The sequence below is a fragment of the Pezoporus occidentalis genome, unplaced genomic scaffold (assembly GCF_034315485.1).
Source record: "Pezoporus occidentalis ecotype Australia unplaced genomic scaffold, CSIRO_AGI_Poc_V1 ctg47, whole genome shotgun sequence".
Lineage (NCBI taxonomy): Eukaryota > Metazoa > Chordata > Aves > Psittaciformes > Psittacidae > Pezoporus > Pezoporus occidentalis.
This window is the reverse complement of record NW_026915802.1, coordinates 2732487-2752404: the sequence shown is the minus strand read 5'-3', so window position 1 is coordinate 2752404 and position 19918 is coordinate 2732487. Positions and strand designations below refer to the sequence as shown.

Here is a 19918-nt window from a genome sequence, read left to right as displayed (position 1 = left end):
AGAAGTTTGGGTTCTAGTAATACATAGGGCCCCCAAGTGAAATGAAAAGCTTTCTTACAGCATTTTGCAAGGACAGAATTGCACAGAGCTATATCTTTTTTTGTGTGCTTTACTCTTCTGACGTTTACTAAAATGACCAAAATGCTGAAAGAGTCCTTTTTCTGAAATTGGTAGGGAAAATCAATTTCATGACTGTCTTTCAGCTTGCTATGTAATCTGCTGTCCTTTGCTGTGAACATTGCAAATAAATTGTTTATCTCTGATCTTCAAACAGCCCAATTAGGACATGCACTTCTAAGCTCCAAAGAATTACTCAAGTAAAAAGTGTCCATGGCTAGAAAAGCTTCTGTTTTCCAGCTAACAGCCTCTTTTGGCTTGCCCAGTTACTTCAATTCAAATGAGTTGTACTAGCTGCTTCAAAAAAATTGATACACTTAACTTCAACCCTTCCTTAGCTGTTAGTTCTCGGGTCAGTTCTGTGTATTTTTTGCATTAAGATATGCAGCTGCATTTCGGATGTAGCCAAAGGGAAATTTGCTGATATGCATAAATATGGTTGGTTTGATAAACATCAAAAAAAGAAAAGCCTAGGAAATTAAGACAGAGAACTCTCTGAAGAAAGTGGCATTCAATTTCCTGTGTTGTCATTTATATATGCCATACCATAATTTTTATGGAGCTGCTATGTCCATAAACATATCAACATAATTTTCTAAAACAAGAAATGATGAATTATCTTTTCAAGCTTGCACTCGGTGAATGCAAACAAATTAAGTTTCAATTTCTTTCTGTGTAGTCCTGGAAGGTTTTATTTATAATCACAAAGGAAATGTTTCTCCATTCAATGTATAATCGTTACAGTTTTCTCCTGTATGCTTTGACAAACTGGAATGTTAAACTGTATTTTCTGTTTAAAATGTCAGTTGTTCTGAAGACCTCACTTTAAGGGCATTTCTTACTCTATTTTGTTTTATATGATGCTGGTTTTGTTGGATTTTATTTTTTATTTTATTTTTCCTTTCCAGATTATTTAATAGAGTTTCCTAATCAAAACTAGGGGAGAAAAAGCCATTAGTCAGTTAGCTTGGTAGATCTGTGCTACAGACAGTTATGATTATAGCTCACACACACAAATCCAAAATAATCATGAGTTAGTGGGTCACACTACAGTTTCCCATTCAGTGGAACCATTTATTGTCACTGCAGACAAAAGGCTAGGTTCTTACTTCTGTTTCTCACTCCCATCTGTGCTACTTACTTTCTCTTCTTTCATGTCTGTTCCTAGTTGGTCCCCTCTATACTATGTTTTACTCACTATTAGCCACATATGACTGTGTTTTTTTGCCATTGTACTTTGTTATCATTGTAATGAACTAAATTGAACCTATGGAGGTCCAGGTCCAACATTTTTTTCCAGGACAAAATAAGCAAGAGTAATGCACAACCAGAGGTAGGGAGCAAAGAGACCTTTTAGCAAATGCCATCTGCAGATGTAGTCTGGGATGTCATCAGACCACATCTGGTGGAACGGGAACACTTAGTGCTAGCACCACTTCAGCTGGGGGTGCACTAGCTTCTGTTGGGACAATAATTACACAGTCATCAGTACCAAAACTAGCTGATTAAATCTGACTCCTTTGAGTGAAGAACTTCACTGTAGTATAAATGTACTATTAGACTGGTAGGGTAGAAGTTTCTCAGCCTCTTGTAAAATGTAAAGTATTTATTCACTAGTATTGTAGGTAAAATTTTCTAAAATAAAATCTGTTCTCATGGTTTATTTATAATAGGAATGCTTTTGCCTACACTGGGCACTAGTTGTCAGTGTTACTGCTCCGTGAGTAATCAACACCTATATGCATTATAACAGTTGCATTTCATAGTAGAATCAAGCCATTACTGAAACACTGGCATTTAAGGCCTTAGGAGCATTGGTAATCTTAACAAAATGCTTAATAGCGGTAATTCATCAAGGAAATTGTATCTGCATGTATTTACAATTGAGTGATTCACAGGTCAACAATAGGTTGCTGAATTGAAAGGGAAAACTTAACATATGTTTACTCACATCCCCTGGTCTGGACCTTTATGTGGTGTGTGAAAGGTCATATTTACCCTATCACAGATGATAGAATTCTGTACTAATTGTGATTAAATATTTTTTAAAAGAAGAGTAGCTGCACCTATTACAAAAGAAGCATGAAATCATTGTGATAGATGCTCTTCAAGACAGTACCAAGCCGAAGAATAACATATGGACTTTCTTTGAAGTGCTGTCATTTCTCTTTACTGATACTTTTCATCTAGAGGAGATTCTGCTTCTCACATGCTGTTAAATTCATATTTGTGTAAACTGGTAGGAGAAAAAGCAACTACCTGTCAGACTATTTTAGAGGTGATGTTGGTATGGTTTCTGAAAACTATTTACTGATTAGATTTACAGCACATTCACCTAGCACTCTTTTGAAACAATGAAAATATCCTTTTTAAATCTTTGCAGGACCAGAAATTCTGAGTGGGATCAGACTTCCATAAAACAAATATGTGTTTACCCAAAATAATGTTATTTAAAAAAAAAAAAAGAAAAAAACATATAACCCAGTGACCAGTAACTGCTGGTTATTATTGCAAGTTACTATTTTTCTCTCCTATATATTAAACCTGATAGACCAGTGTCAAAGGGCTCTCTTTCAGCACAATATGTATTCTATTTGACCTTTTGTTCCATTACTCCAGCCAATGACTTATTTGCGTATTTCAGTTGCTAAATGCAACCAACATAGTAGATGGTTGCAGAAAGCCAGTGAAGCAAGTTGTTTCTCATCCACATCAATATTTTCATTGTGACTTTTGTTTTCTTTGAATTTTGTGAGTATCAAAATGATTTCTAAATTCAGTGGATCTTAGTGATCTCAATTATCTTTATTTGTTAGGGCTTTTAATCTTATGCTTGCTCATAAGAAACTCTGCATAGTTGTAACTGAAAAGAGACTTTTGTGATTATAGTCAAGCCTTGCCAACCTAAGGATAGTATAAAGAAAAAGTTGGAATATTTGTATTTTGATAGATAATTTTGGTATCCAAAAAAAAAAAAAAAGCATTGCAATGTTCTACAAGTGTATGTGTGTTAATGAGTTCTCTTTGGGATATGCATCTTTGATAACAAGCAAGGTCAACTTTGAAACTGCTTTCTCTAAAATTCAGGTAATATTTTATTCAGATAATATTTTAATTACTGCATTTAGTAGTACTAAGAATTTTGTTTGCCATGAAGGAAGTTCTCTTCGCACAGAAAGAAAAAATCTGTCTTTTTACCCATGAGTAGAAGAGATAGCCCAGAAGCTACAAAGACTGGAATTTCACAGTTGTTATTGTTTGGGGTTTGGATTTTGTGTTGATTTGAAGTGTTGAAGTACAGTTACATGACTATGTGCCTTATGTAAGAAGAGGGCACAGGCAGTAACAGTGCTGTTTTTTTTCTGCTATATTTTACCAGGTTTTCATCCTTAACTTACGCATGTTAAATGGAAAAAAAAAAGTGAGATATTGACACTTTAGCCTTCTGGCTTGTTTAATCACTGGCATCTTTATTAAGATTGCTGTGATGACTGTTGACAGATACAATTTTACACAAGAGACAAAGAATGTTACAAGATGGGAGTGGCTCACTCCCATTAACTGCTCGTAATTTGTATCTTTTTTGTGTGTGTGTGTGTTTATATTGATTTGAGGCTAGATTCAACTAATGAGTGTATGACTTGTTTTTAATCTTCACAGCAACCTTCTGGTTGCTGCAGAGCTATGAGTGCAGTTTTTATAAGCAGGTATTCAATTCGTAATTAGAAAATGACAGCATCCTGAAACTCCAAACTGTTTTCAAAACAACCAAAACATACATTAAAAGTTGTTGAAAAAATATTATTTTTGGCAACTGCATTTTTAGTATCTGGTGTGCCTCATTTCAATTTTCATGGCAGAAACATGTCTTTCAGGTAAACTTTTGCTTTACTGCATCAATTTTCCATGTTTTTATTCTGTGTTTTTTGTTTGGGATTTTTTGGTTGGTTGGTTGGTTGTTTTTTAGGCTGGTTTGTTTTTTTTTGGTTGCTTTTTTTTTTCATTTTGCCACTCTTGGTGTCTGTACATCTTGTTTTCAGACAAGAAAGTTCTTTCTGTTTAAATTATTATTTTATTGTGAAATATATTTAAAAAGTAAGAAACCATTATATAGAGGCATAAAGAGAGCTTTAGCTAGTAGTGGTTTTCTTGGTCAGTAAAATCATTTAGTTTAGTAAGGGTTTCGGAGAAGAAAAACAATGGTGGTGTCATCCTACAGCAGATGATGTAGATTAAAGTCCGTAGTATAAAAACGTTCTCTCACATAGGAGATTTAAGACTTCCTGCCAAGGGAAAATGCCTACTTAGGATAAAGACAAGCTCATTGATTAATGAGGCTGCCAAAACCTGAAATGCAGGTGATCTGACTTTTTATGCTTTTACATCTCTCTAGGGGAGAGTTGAGCAAATAATGTTTTGAAAACAAAGGTTTTCTCTAGCTCTGCAGTTGTGGCTTCCCAATTTTTCAGTGCTTCTGTGAGTCAATAGCTATATGCTGTTGTCCCAGCTGTGTTGATTTTAATGTACAATCTTGCTAGATTCTAGAGGAGCCCCTTGATTCTATTCTGGCTGGAATTCAGCTTGCATATTTGGACACTATTTCAGAGAACAGATAATACCTGGAATGTCACCTCTGAACTTATAACAGTGATGTTTAGAAAAGTTGTTTAGAGTTGTTAGCAGTTACTTACAGAAGACATTCATAGCTCTAGAAGACAAATCTGCTTAAAGGTATGCATTGCCATACACACAGTTCCTCTGCCAGATACAAAGATGTATTTGGTGCTTCTTGTAAAGATGGGTTGGTATACATCATTAATGACTTAAGAGCCACAGTAAGGTCTCTAGATACTATCCACTGCATCTGGAGAGGAGACAATTTGAATAGAATGGCACACATAGTTGTTCTGTTCCTCTGCTGTAAATTCATCTAGCCCTTTCACCTTTTCCTCGTTCTTTACACCTTGTTTCTCTTCTTACAGAAATCCTTCTCATTAAACCTTGCTGGTACTTGAACTTCGGTTGTTTTGCTTTTGTGCACTTGTTCTGTGGACTTGTGCAAAGCATTTGACACTGTCCCACATGGCATCCTTGTCTCTAAATTGGAGAAACATCAATTTGATAGGTGGACCACTTGGTGGATAAAGAACAGGCTGGATGGCCGCACACAAAGAGTTGTGGTCAGTGGCTCAATGTCCAGTTGGAGACCAGTAACGAGTGGTGTCCCTCAGGGATCGGTGTTGGGACCGGTCTTGTTCAACATCTTTGTCGCTGACATGGACAGTGGGATTGAGTGCGCCCTCAGCAAGTTTGCCGGTGACACCAAGCTGTGTGGTTCGGTTGATACCCTGGAGGGAAGGAATGCCATTCAGAGGGACCTTGATATGCTTGTACGGTGGGCTGCCAACCTCATGAAATTTAACCATGCCAAGTGCAAGGTCCTACACCTGGGTCGGAGCAATCCCAGGCACAGCTACAGGTTGGGCAGAGAAGAGATTCAGAGCAGCCCTGCAGAGAAGGATCTGGGGGTGTTGGTCGATGAGAAAGTGAACATGAGCTGGCTGCAGTGTGCACTTGCAGCCCAGAAAGCCAACCGTATCCTGGGCTGCATCAAAAGGAGCGTGACCGGCAGGTCGAAGGAGGTGATCCTGCCCCTTTACTCTGCTCTTGTGAGACCTCACCTGGAGTATTGTGTGCAGTTCTGTTGTCCTCAACATAAAAAGGACATGGAACTGTTGGAACAAGTCCAGAGGAGGGCCACGAGGATGATCAGGGGACTGGAGCACCTCCCATATGAAGACAGGCTGAGAAAGTTGGGGCTGTTCAGCCTGGAGAAGAGAAGGCTGCGTGGGGACCTCATAGCAGCCTTCCAGTATCTGAAGGGGGCCTGTGAGGATGCTGTTGGTGGACTCTTTATTAGGGACTGTAGTGATAGGACAAGGGGTAACGGATTAAAACTTAAACAGGGGAAGTTTAGATTGGATATAAGGAAGAAATTCTTTCCTGTTAGGGTGGTGAGGCACTGGAATGGGTTGCCCAGGGAAGTTGTGAATGCTCCATCCCTGTTGGTGTTCAAGGCCAGGTTGGACAGAGCCTTGGGTGATATGGTTTAGTGTGAGGTGTCTCTGCCCATGGCAGGAGGGATGGAACTAGATGATCTTAAGTTCCTTTCCAACCCTAACTATTCTATGATAAAGGCCTCTTAAAAATGTGTAAGCATCACATTGGAATCTGTAATTTTTGTCTGATGATCTTGTATTTGCTTCCTTCAGTAGTTTCTCACTTTCATTCTTTTTTGATGCATATACACAAAAATGAACTATCTCCCACACTTCATGTAGAAAACCTCTCTATTTTTTCATTTGTTCCAAGCAGATGTTTTACATTCTCCTTACCAATTCTATAACTCCTCTCTCCCTACCATCAGCTGAACTATTACAGTGTCTGCCTTACACTGAAGGAAGTAAATTAGAAGCAAGACTTAACACAGGTAAAGAAGTCTTTGACAGTCCACATATGTTTAAAATAAAAGGCATTTTTGCATAGTGCATGTTTTAATTATGGAAACTCATTGTTGCAAAATGTTCTGGCATCCAAAACAAAAAATAGGTTAAATGAAGAAATAGTCAAGTTCATGGAGGTCAGTTAGACCATGGATGGTTCAGATGCGGTCCTTTTACTTAGGAATTCTCTCAGGTGCTTATTGCTGTAAACTGCCATTAGAGTAAGTTATATTATCTTTTTTTTTTTTTTTCCCCTATTGTTTTAATATCCACTTGTGAAGTCGGTTGTAGGCTGCGTGACTTTAGGCCTGACTCAGTAAGATACCACTAATTCCTAAAAGTCTTGTAAATCTCAGGAGCATGAATACGAATAGAAAATTCTCTGAGAATCTTAAGTTGCATTACTCTGTTGTTCCTCGCCCCCTCAGATGATTACATTTCCCTTCTGAGCCTTACCCTTTTCCCAAAAGCCATTGGCTTCTTTGCAAACGAGGCCAGGCTGGCACTGGAGATGTGAAGGTTTAAAAGTTGTGCTACAAAATATCAAACTTGCCTAAACCTCTGGGAACAGAGAGAAAACACGGTATGTTCTGTTTCCTGCATAATGGTAAGTCTGTTAGGGAATCTGAACAGTGGACTGTTGTTCCATTCTCTCAGCTTCAGGTACCTTTTTATGTTATGACTGTGGGTGCTGCTTCAGGTTAATGCAAACAAATGCACCGCTACAGTTTTAAGAATCTGCTTTGAAATTCCACAGCAAAAATGAAAGTGTATACCAAAAAAGTATCAAAAGAATGAGCTGATAAAAAAAAAAATATTTCAAAGTTCTTTGTATACTTATGTGAAGTATATTATTTTGAAATATTTGCTGTGTTACTTACTGAAAATTACAGTAACTAATAAATGGCTAGAATTTATAAAGGCAAAGAATATGGCAAAATGGAATTCCTTTTTAAAAAATTTATTCCTTTGAGTTTGGAGGTCTTTTTACATGTGGATGAGAAAACTATTGATTTAGAAACAGAACAGCTGTTTCAGTCTTGGTGGTGATGAGCAGTGCTTTGGTTGCAGTGGTGGTAACTGAATTATAGTCTTTAAAGATAGTGGAATGTGTTCAGTGTTAATATAACAGTTTGCTAACAGAATAGAAAGCTCTAATCAGTATTAAAAATCACTTGAGACTTTGTTTAGCAGCAGCTACAAGAAAAAAAAGAAAAATGCAGTGGCCATTGAGTTCTGCTGTGAAAACGATTAAATGAAAGCTATAAACTACCTAAATACAATTCCAAAAAAGGTAATAGCTTTTGAGATTTCTCCTTGCTTTATCTTCATTTACTAAATTTATGAATGCTAATAATGAAACTAGCAGGTTAGACATATTCTATATCATAGAGATACTTGGTGTATTCAAATCAAACTATCACTTTTGGCTTGGGGTGAAAGTCTCGAGTCAGATATGCTGGCAACTTCATAGATAATCTTGAATAGTTTACACCTCATAAGCTATGTATGCAGAATTGAACTGAATTGCAGATATGAACTTCAGAGTAATCTGAATCACATTTTAGGGTTTTTGACTATATGACTAGATATTTGTGACTATAAGAACTGATTTTATGTACAGTTCTGTATTTGTGTATTTCCCTTTGCTAGAACAAGTTGTGTATTAGCAGGTACCAAGTTTAAATTCTTAGTACAGTCTTATTTCTAAATACAAATCAGGTATTGATCCAATTTGTTGACCTTTCTCTGGCACTTCAGTCTTCACAGAGAATGTGAAGCAGAATGTGTTCTGTTGCTACTTTCAATTTCTATAAATGGGAAATCCAGTTCCTGCTTCATAATGAGTGAAGGCTGTTCAGTGTTTTTTTCTGAAATAAATCTGTGGTTTTTAGTTCAAATCGTTGGGAAGTTGATTGCTCCAGGTAATACAGTGTCAGTGTCCTGTTTCCCGGTGTTGTTACTCCCAGCAGAGGGATAAAGGAGTTGAACTGCTTTCTAACATTTTAGTTAGTTATTGGCACATTAGTGGTTACTCCCAGCAGAGAGATAAAGTAGTTGAACTGCTTTCTAATGTTCTAGTTAGTTATTGGCAAATTAGTGGACCAGATAGTATGAATAAGATAGTACAGTTGTATTTTACTCATTCCAGTCAATAAATATCTGCTCCTAAATGTATTTTCTGAAACTTTCCTCTAGCAGTGAAAATTACAATTGGGGTATGAGGGTGTGTGTGAGAAAAAAGTCTTTCTCAATAACTGCACACCTTTTTCCTCACTTGTCTGAGAGTTATGATGGAATATAAAATCATAGAATGGTTATGTTAAAGATCATGTAGGTCCAACCCCCCTATCATAGGCAGGGACACCTTCCACTATACCAAGTTGCTCAAGGGCCCCATCCAACATGGCTTTGAACAATGCCAGAGATGGGGCATCCACAACTTCTCTGGTCAACCTGTGCCAGTGTCTCACCACCCTCATAGTGAAGTTTTCTCCTAATATCTCATATGAATCTCCCCTCTTTCAGCTTAAAGCCATTCACCCTTGTCCTTGTCACATGCCCTTGTAAAAAGTGTAAAAAGTCTCTCACCACCTTCCTTATAGGCCCCCTTCAGATACTGGAAGACTGTTATGTCTCTCCCTGGAGCCTTCTCTTCTCCAGGCTGAACAAGCCCAACTCAGCCTGTCTTCATAGGAGAGGTGTTCCAGCCCTCTGATCATCTTTGTGGCTTTACTCTGGACTCACCTGGGGAGGTACATGTCCTTCTTTTCTTGGGGGCCCCAGAGCTAAACACAGTACTACAGGTTGGATTCTCATGAGAGCAGAGTAGAGGGCGAATAGAGCTTCTCATTAGTCAATACCCAGAAGTCCTTCTCCTTAGGGCTGCTCTCAATCCAGTCTCCACCCAGCCTGTAGTTGTGCTTGGGATTGCCCCAATCCAGGTGTAGGACCTTGCACTTGACCTTGTTGAACTTCATGAGGTTTGCATAGGCCCACCTCTCAAGCCTGTCCAGGTCCCTCTGGATGGCATCCCTTTCCTTCAGTGTGTCAACTGCACCAGACAACTTGGTGTTGGCAAGTCTGCTGAGGGTGCACTCAGTCTCACTGTCCATGTCACTGACAAAGATGTTAAACAACAATGATCCCAACAGTGACCCCTGAGAGACACCACTTGTCACTGATCTCCGTTTGGACCTTGAGCCATTGAATGCAACCATCTTCATCTCCAGGGTAATATTTACACTATTTTGCAGCATACTGTGTTGTTTCAGTGTCACGCAAACTGCAAAAGATAATAGCTTTTATGGAATGTTTTAAACCATAATCTGTGTATTTCCTGGAAGTTTTGTCACATAAATTTAAGCCACTGCAAGGACACTTGGTGCTCATTGATGAGTAGTTAAATGAGAGAGAAACCTTAGATGATCTGGAGTTTAACCACTAAATAAATTATTTTTGTAAGACTACACAGAAGTAAATCCCTAACTCTGCAGACAATATCCTGAACTTGCTGTTGGTTTTTTGAGTTGTATTAAACAACTGAAACACTTGATTTTTTTTTAATCGTTTTAGCTTACAGTTCGCAATAGGATTGCGAGATAAAAAAAGCAAATATTTTGATGAATATCTCTATTTCTAAAAGTCATTCCTCTTGTTGTCTTTCTCCATGTATTATTCATCTTTTGGGAAGAACCATCAATGCCTGAAGGTGATTTTGTAATGCTTTTTCATTAATGTTGTTTTTTCTAGACAATCTATACATTATGTGTTCTGCAGCCCATGAGAAGAATGATACATCACTTTTGGAAAAAAAAACAACACCAAAATCAAAAAAGAACCCTATGGTTGTATTAGGCCTTGAAAGGTGACCATAGCAGGATTGTTAACAAATGTAGAAACTCATGCGAGTGTACAATTTAGGTTAGGAAAAGAAAGAATTACAAAAACTCAGAAGCTGTTCATAGGATTAACAAAAGGAGCCTCCATCAGGGCTAATGACCAGCTTTGCTATATCACAGACACAGTGAATTCTCTATCTTAAATTTACTGAAATATTATTTTCTGGCACTAAATATGTAAAATATGTTTACACAGGAACTTAAATATGGGAGATGTTTTACAGATTAAGAAATCTGGAGAGGGACTTTTTACAAGGGTATGTGACAGAACAAGGGCAAATAGCTTTAAGCTGAAAGAGGGGAGGTTTGGATTAGATATTAGGAAAAAATTGTTCACCCGGAGGGTGGTGAGACACTGGCACAGGTTGCCCAGAGAAGCCATGGTTGCCTCATCCCTGGCAGTGTTCATGGCCATGTTGAATGGGGCCTTGAGCAGCCTGGTCTAGTGGAAGGTGTCCCTGCCCATAGCAGGGGAGCTGGAACTAGATGATCTTAAAGATCCCTTCCAACCCAAACCATTCCATGATTCTATGAACTTTTCAGATCAAATAAGCAAAGACATTCTGTCATTATACATAGCAGTGTTTAACAGAATTATACAATATGCTGTATTTTTATGAGACTTTTTATATAGCTGTTTAATATGTACTGCTTGATTTTTTTTTTTTTTATTTAGCTTTGGAGCAAACATGCTATTATTTTGGATGGAGTACTAAATGGACTCATCAGTTTAAATGCAGAACTTGGTTCTTGAACATATAGTCATTAAGGGTGACATATATATTGTCAGTTAAATAGCAGCACTTCAGTACCTACCTGAAGTGGTAGGTACTCACTCATGGGGACAGAGTATTATGTATGTCCTGCAGGACAGCCAATTTAGGCAGTGGTTCAATAAAGTAAATGGTTTCTAGATATCCCTAATTTCAGATGCAGAACTTTCAAATCTAGAGGCTATTACCAGAAATTATCTGTTTAGCTTAAATTTATAAAAGGGCTTTGAAAAGAACATTATAGGAACATTCCTTTCACTTAGAACAGTCGTATCTGTACCAGAGTCTCAGATATTGCATTAGAATGAAAATAAAATGAACTATAAGATTCTTCTTTTGATCAGATGGAACATGTGGAAGAATCTTTCATTTGTCATCCCTTTCTCATAGATTTATTCCTTCTCCCTCATTTTTTTAATTTTTTTTTTTTTACAGCTGGTATTACAATACAATTTTTTATCAACTCAGAATACGGAAATATATCTAAAGAAAAGATACAGGGCGGCCACTTTCCAAACCCATATTCTTGCACTAACTAATGTTGATTGCAGCACATTTAGCTATAGGAATTTATATAGTAGTTGAGTCATTGCACTGGAAAGCATACCAATAATTCAGAAAAACATAGATGTGCCAAAAATAAAGTGAAGAAATGGTCATTTTATTAATTTTAAGAAAAGATTTAAAAAAAATGCATAGACGCTAGGACGAAAGAACAGCAAGTCAATCAATATCTCTGCTTGTGAAAGAAATAACTAAAATTTTATATGTGTTATGTACATCACATTTAAAGGACTGGTGCCTGAAAATAAGTCTCAAATAATCTGCATGAAGACACAAATGGAGAATGAGCTATGAGAAAAGAGGTAGTGGGTTAGGGTGCTCACAAGGAGGCTTTATAATGAGAGAAGGAAGAAAGAAAAATAAAAGATTTGAGAAGTAAAGAAAAGAAAGCAAATTAATGTTGGTAGAATAATAATTTCCTATTGTAAATTACTGAAGCTAATCTGTAATAACTGAATATTTCATAAGTATACACAGATACTTTCAGTTAGCTGTTCTGTACTTGGATGCTGAGGTAATTCACAATCAGAATTCAGTCCTGTGAGGTTGTCAAAGCTATTTCATAATGCCATAACTGTCCTAATTGCTAGCAAACTGGAGCATAGCTTGAATCAAAGTCAGTCTCTGGCTTAGTTAAGGTGGTGTCCTTCTCATGCAAAACTCACAAGTGAACTTCTGGTAGTTAAAATAGTAATAAGCCTGCAGCATAGTTTTTAGTTTTTGGTTTTTTTTACTCTCTATGAGGTTATAACTTTAAGGTTTCCCAGAATTGTAAATATGATGCACTTGATCAAAACATATTTTTAATCATAAAAATATGTGAACAAAATAAAATAGAAAAGCAACTTATGACATATCCCGCAGAACTCAAACTTCTAACATGTAATGTTACTTATATGCATGTATGTGCCAACCTATATAATTGTCACGCAAATGAATACAAGGTATTAGGATTTTATGTTGTAAAGATTACAAAAAACTTTTCGAATATCTTTATTGTAGTGAACTGGCTGTTTCTGTTTTCAAAAGTATTCCATTTTATTGAGAGAAGGTCATTACTGTAATATTAGTCAAAATTCTCTGTACTCATTTCCCAGGGGATGTTATTTGGTTGCTAAAAATATAACCTGGAGTAATTTTTCATATATAATTGCATACTTTTGATGATCCGCTTCTGCTTTAATCAGTTTTCAGAGAGAATATTTTTGTTTTTTTTCTTTTTTTCCCAGCCAATTCTACAAACACACTGAAAGATTGATTTACATATAGGCAAGTTTTTCTGTGAATTTGAGTGCTTCCCCCCAGTTAAACTGTTTTCCTGTGGCTGTTTTTAGTTACTTCAACAGCCCATGCTTGGAAACAGTCATGTCACTGGCACATTTAATCAATTAGTTTAATCAGATGAAAAGGAATGTTGTGAAAGCTGTGAAACAAAAAACTCACCGTTTCATGCAGTGCTTTTTCTGTCAGGGCATGAGACAGGAAGTTGAATTTACAAGTTCAGTTTTTCATTTTACAGAGCTACTAGAGAAGACCCTCAGAAGAGAGGAAGAAATGGGAGCTATCCAGGTATACTTTCTATTTAATTAAGTAGCTACAGTTTTTGTCACCCTTCAAATTACTAAACTGTATTACAACATTATGTTTTTCTGACCTGCCTTGTATCTTAAATTCTTTGAAATTCTTTGGAAATATATGCAGCCAAATACAGACCTGATAGCTAGTAATAATCACTACTAATGAATTTCTGCCCACCAATTAAGTTGCACATTAGAGAAGATTGAAGTAGTCAGCATTCTCCTTATGAGTCAATAAGTCTAGTCCATCAGTGAAAAGAGTGCTGCTTTCAAGTCCCACTCTGTACTCAAGTTATGTTGTACTGCTGGCTTCACTGAAACTATGTGACATGGGGCAGTGCAAATCTGCATTCAGAACTGCAAAAATGCCAATTCTACTGGTTGGCTTAGATTTTCTGAGCTGTGTTGTTTTCTTCTGTATCTCTGAATAAACTGAAAGTAAAAGATTTTAAGTAAGTATTTTAAATCTCTGAAACATTAAATGTCACCTTCCTGAGGAAGAAGAGACCAGTCAAAATGTGCTAGGACTTGATACGGTATAGTAATTCCTCACTGTATGTCATCTAGCACTAAAGCTGCTTGTGCTAGGCACTTTAAATTTGCACTTAAAAATTAAGATTTACCCTAAGCTCAGCTTTGGAATAGTATTTAAGCATTGCAGTCAAAGAAAACATACTCCTTTGAAATGAAAATGGCTAGGAAAGCAAAACCAAGCTGGAATGTCTAAATTGTGAGGCTCTGAAAGCTATTAGGGAGGGTAGTGCATGTATTCTTCAGAATAGAGAAGGGAAAAGAAATTTTTAGCAACAAATTACAGCAGACAGTACCCAACATGAGTATAAAAATGTTTAGCTACAGCATGAAGAGTATCAATGAAGCAACTTTCTGTAAGTATTCTGGAAGCAGGACATTTATGAAGGAATTAATGAAGATAAGGGTGTTAAAGAAAATGAAATTACATATTGACCTGAGTTTTGACCATAAGAGTTTGTTTGAAAAGATAAGCTTTCTCTTCTCGCATCATAAGGAGAAGGCATTTTGAGGGCTAGATGTATCAAAAAGTGTAGAAACAGTTTGATCCAGTAAGAAGAGACAAGTTACACAACACACCAATCCAGCTGTTCCTTGTTCAAACAAAAATCTTGGCCTAGCTTTCTGGCAGCTTAAGTTTAACAAGGCTGAGAGCTTGTCTACGCAAGCAGTTTACACAGGTGCATATCTAGTTACATCAATGTAAAAAGATCTCTTTTCATGTGAAGCAATTCTGCATCTGCTTTCATGTGAAGCTCTATAGTTGACAAATTGTTCTAATGATTTACTTCTGATTTAATAAGGAGTAATTTTATACTGCAGAAAGTTGCATTGTAATAGTGTCTTGTGTGCGTACATGTGCTTGCCTGTATTTCCGATGGTCTGTCAAGCTGCTGATCAAATTGCTTTATGTCCTTTCCAGTCTTGTGAATGGCAAGAACTGTTTCTGGCTCCCAAATTCTTCCATTGGAACAAATTTTTGTTGTATGTGTCAATTTCTTGAGTGTCCTGAAGTCAGTTCAGACTTATCTAACTGTCTTTGGATGCTGCAGGAATAAATCCAGATTATTACAATCATTTTTACCTGTTAGGGAGTGATAGGGCCCGAAAACATATAAGGATTCTTAGCCTAATCCACCCAGGAAGGAAAAGGGAAAAAAACCCCACACAAAATCTTCTCCTGTACTTTCAAAAATGTAGTATTTGAGCAAGGTAAGAATTCCTGTAATATCTTAATGGTCAGGTACTCCAAATGTACCTGACCAGGACTCAACTAAGCACTTGAATGTACATTTTATTGAGTTACTTAAAATGCCATTCCTAGTTAGGACATTAGTGCTAGAGTACATGATCTTGAATTTACTGGTTTAATATCTTTTTTAAAGATTCTTTTAAATGGAAAGGGAACATTAAAATATATGCATTGATTTTATGAATTCTGGGTTCTCTATATTTTGTGCTGGATTAAAACAGATGCAAGCTTGCTTTATTTTAATTTTATTTTCATCTAACTTTAGACTTTGACTAACGTCATCTTATTATTAAAAAACCATTCTTCAGAACTATTTCTGGATAACAGAATAATGATATGGAATTTGCTTGTTAGTTTTTGAAGGAAATGCCTAAAAGAAAACTAAACCAGATGCTAATGTGACATGAACTCCAAAATATGCCAGATTTACAGTCATAGATAGTCGAAAAAAGAAATCAAACATTGGGATACATAAGAGTAATATCAACAATATTGAAAATCAAATGGTACTATTTGAATAAAATAAATCATTGAGTAATTTTTTAAAATTCTTTCTTACCTTGTTTCTGGGGAGTTTCTTTTCTTTAGAACAAATTTGTAAAGAGAGATAGTGTGATAAATGGGTCAGAGGTCCAAGTAAGTACAGTAGTTCCTATTCAGTGATGTTTTTACAAAATACCATGCATATGACCAGCAAAAAACCAAAATGAATCCTTTTCATCATTGTTCAACTTGTGTTGCATTTATATTCTTTACTTTCTAATGGCATCTAACTTTATTTTTAGGAACGTATTATGGCCTTAGAAGTGGTAAGTTTCTTAAATTCATTTCCAAACCAATCACAGTCACATTCATAATTCTTCTAACTGATGAAAAACATTGGGTTTATGTATTTTGGGAAGAAAAAAGGAAAGTTGCAGTTCTGGGCTTTTAACTGTCGTTTTACTTTTAAGAGAAGGTGTAATATTTTTACACTTCACCTTTCTGTGCAGGTTTTTACTACAATAGTTGAGCACTAGTTATATGAATTACAGTGTGATGTTTTTCTGTACAGTTCAATCCTCATCCTTGTTTGAGCTGTACAAAGGACGTTATTTTTCTGTTGCTAACACTTCAAATGTTTGGGGTCCCTTTGGTAGGTCTAATGATTTCATGTACATGTGCTTTTTACATGTTTATGCTGGGAGGGGCAAACAATCAGTTCATTTGCTCACATCAACACTGTAACTAAAAGCATGAAGGAATACCATTTTTTTGAGTAATTAATATAAATTAATATAATTTAATAAGGTAATAAGTTGGAAGCACCAAAGCTTTCATGAATGTACATGCCATGAATGCAGCTGTTCCAAGCTTTTAAGAGTACCAGGTGAAATAGCAGGGGTGGGTCTCGTCTTGTCCTAGCATTTCTGAACCATGCTGCTTTCCTCGTGTAGGAATGTCCAGTAGGACATCCCACAATAGTATGTATCAGGCCTGTAGTTTCTTCCAAATTTAATCCCAAGAAACCAGTACTGAGACAATATCAAGGCTGCAAATACAAACTTTTATATTTGCTTGTGCAAATTATTTTGTCCTTCCTGATTGTATCTAAAAACAGCTTCCCATTTCAAAAATATATTTTATACGTATTGAATATGTTAAAAAAAGCTGTCATTCTCGCATAAAAGGCCCTTTGTAAATGAGAATTCTTGAATTCCTGCCTTGTGGGACTAGAGAGCTGATGCTCAGATTCAGTATCCTGGCAGTGAGTGTATCTCAGTATCCCGTGTGAGTGTAAAGAGTTGCCAGGACATTAATTCTGTTCAGTAGCATCGTTTTTTCATGGTTTGCTTACATGACAACCGGTCAGGCATGTATCCACTGCCATCCATTTGTCATGAGCTGTGAGTTAAACTGCCTGCAAATGCCTTGTCTTTTCTGCTTCCAGAGCTCTTTTAACACAGGCAGAGGTTAATTGCTTGCAAATAGCCCAACATCAAGCAAATTCAATCCTTATTTTGTGACAATGTTTGTATTTTTTCCTGGAGCTTTCCTACTCTTTATACTTTTTATTTCTCATACTTTAAGTAGGAAGATTTGTAAGTTATTGTTCAGATAGGACTATTATCATCAGTAAAACATAATTTTCTTTCTCAATGCAAGTTGGGACATAACACCTGAATGCAAATTTGTGATGCTAAATCCGAGAGCTTGAAATCAGTCACTGCTTTCATTATTGCTGATATTGAAAGATGTGTAATGTGAAGTCCTGAGATTGCAGGCAAGAAAATATGGTCATCACTAAGGCTGTTGAATGCTCCCGTGGCACTCATTTTACTTTTACCATGAAGTTCCTCTATGATGTGAAGCAAATCACTGAAACAAAATTTTTCAAAGACTGTATATTACTTTGTGTCCTCATGTTCTGGGTATCTGACTTTGTGACTTGAGGCCTGATTTTCAGAAATGTGAAGGTTTAGTAATAGCTAAATTCAGTGACAGTTCTGGCTATGTATTTTGCTAAGTATACTCAAAAGTCAGATGTTAGATATCTGAGAGTGAATACTTTTTAAAATATAAGTGGTTTTGACTTTTATATCTGTTTCAGTTCTGATGATGACAGCATTATCTCTGTCTTGTTCTTCCCATTCACTGATCTTAAAAATGTACACAGAGTAATACCTAAGCCGTCTGAATGTGTCAGGATGAGCTAAGGTAGAAAAACCCTTGAGCAAAAGAATGAATAAGGCTTTCCATGTAAGGGAACTTCAAAAATCCTTATACTTTTAGTGTGTATGTCTACATAGCTCTATATCTATGCAGCATTTATAACAATGAGTACGTAATAATTATTGTACACAGATATTTGTATAATTTTCTTATCTGCCATTTTGAGTCCTCAGAGCATGACATCCGAAAAGTACAACCACTCACATATTTTGTGATTTAATTCAGGTTATAGAGAATGGAAATGGAATAGAGACATAAGGCCTCTAGTCAAATTCAAGGTCTCTATTCAAGTTCTTGAATTAAATTCAGACAGAATCCTTAGTGAAAAAAATATTTAAGCTTTGGAAAAAAAGTATTTCCTTAGGAAAATTTTGTCAGAAAGGTGGCGGTTCATGAGACTCATGAAATACAAGTTATGAAAAGGGGCAAGAGAGGAAAAAACCAGAACACACACATATATAAGTTATATATAATGCATAGGAAAGCATCAACTCTCTAGAACTGTTTTCAAACTGTGAGACCATGGGGTGACTGGGTTAGGAATTTCATCTGCATTTTCTTGCAGCACATTCTTATTCTGCCTAATCCTGGGAAGAAACTGGTCTGCACAGGAATAGATGGAGTTTAGTGCAGAACTGTGTGAGATTTACCACAAGTATGAAGCCTCTTGCACACTTTTTAAATTGCTTCTCCCCGCATATACCTTTTTAAGCAACAGAAAAGACGCGTATATCTAGCAGTAAATGCAATTTTTAGATCTTTAGATTAAGATTTTAATCTAAACAAGCTGCTTTACACAATGACCTGAAAATTGTGTATGTGTATGTATTCTGAGAGGTATGTTTGACAGCCTGCCCTCCTCTGTTCCTCTACAATTTACTCATTTCTGCCTCCTGCATGTGCCAGTAAAATTGTAGTAGTCATGGGGTGAACTTGGCAATTTAGGCAAGAACAAAAAGAGGGGGGTGTGTGTGTGGAAGGAAACGTGTTAGGAACCTAGTAGATTCTTTTCTGAGCTTTGGATGAACAGACCTTCCAGTCCTAGCTTAATCTAACTCTGATTTTTATAAGTTGTGGGAAACTAGGGGAGTCCCTTGCATCATCTCTGAGCTCTGTGAGCTCCTTCTGCTCTCTGCAAGCTGTTTGAACTGTAAACTCCTTCTCCTACCCATGCCTCATCCTGTCCTCTGTACCCAATATTTTTTTTGATCTGCTTTTTCCTTAGCCAATTCACTTGATTCCCAAGGAAATTGCTTTATTGCCATCCTCCTTCAGCACATGACACCTGATCCGGTCACTCTCTTAAGGAACCTGCGAACAAATAGTACCTATCACAGGAAGCTTTTGGATTTTTTTTGTCTGTTTTTCTTTAATCAGATCAGTTCTAAAGTATGATTCAGTAGATAGGTACCCAGCTTCTTGCTCCAGCAGGGTGCACAGGACAGGAGCAGAAGGTAACAAGGAAGAGCAGGGGTATTTAGACAGACTCACTGATCTATATAAAAGGAGCTAAAGAGCTAAAGAATCAGAGTATATTCTGGAATAATCCTTCAGCTCATGAGAAGTGCCATGGGAGTAACAAGTACAGGAAAAACTGAGATTTTTGGGAACCTAGAGATTGCGTTTTGTTTGGCTCTTTTTTTTTGTTTTTAGTTTAGTTTAATACTGTTTATTAAAGTGAATTTAATTATTACATAGCTATTAACAACTAACTTTCATGATTACTTTGGTAATCAATTGTGTAGTCTGATGTTTTGCCAGAATGAATACAGTTTATCTTTAAACAAGGTGATTTGTTTTCTCTTGAGTGTAGCGTAGTTCTTACATACAGGATTTGCCTGTGTATTGTTTATAGACAAACATGTACGATTTTCTTGGAAAAAAGTCTGTATTTTATTCTTAGATGCACTTCCCATTGAACCTACTTATAAAGAGGTCAGGGTGTATTTTGTTAAGTACAAGCTGCTGGTATGCCATGCTTTACAGC

At 36.6% G+C, this 19918-nt stretch overlaps 1 protein-coding gene across 15 annotated transcripts in view; it reads left to right on the top strand.

Annotated features, from left to right (window-relative positions):
- Positions 1–19918, top strand: part of CEP128 (centrosomal protein 128) — a 140781-nt gene that overhangs the window by 67994 nt on the left and 52869 nt on the right. For 14 of the 15 annotated variants that reach the window (XM_062636228.1, XM_062636218.1, XM_062636217.1 and 11 more), the window contains 2 exons: positions 13379–13428; positions 16005–16028. In XM_062636228.1, coding sequence (XP_062492212.1) covers positions 13379–13428; positions 16005–16028 — 74 coding nt within the window. The remainder of the gene's footprint in view (positions 1–13378; positions 13429–16004; positions 16029–19918) is intronic. The other variant, XM_062636223.1, reaches the window with a different exon arrangement.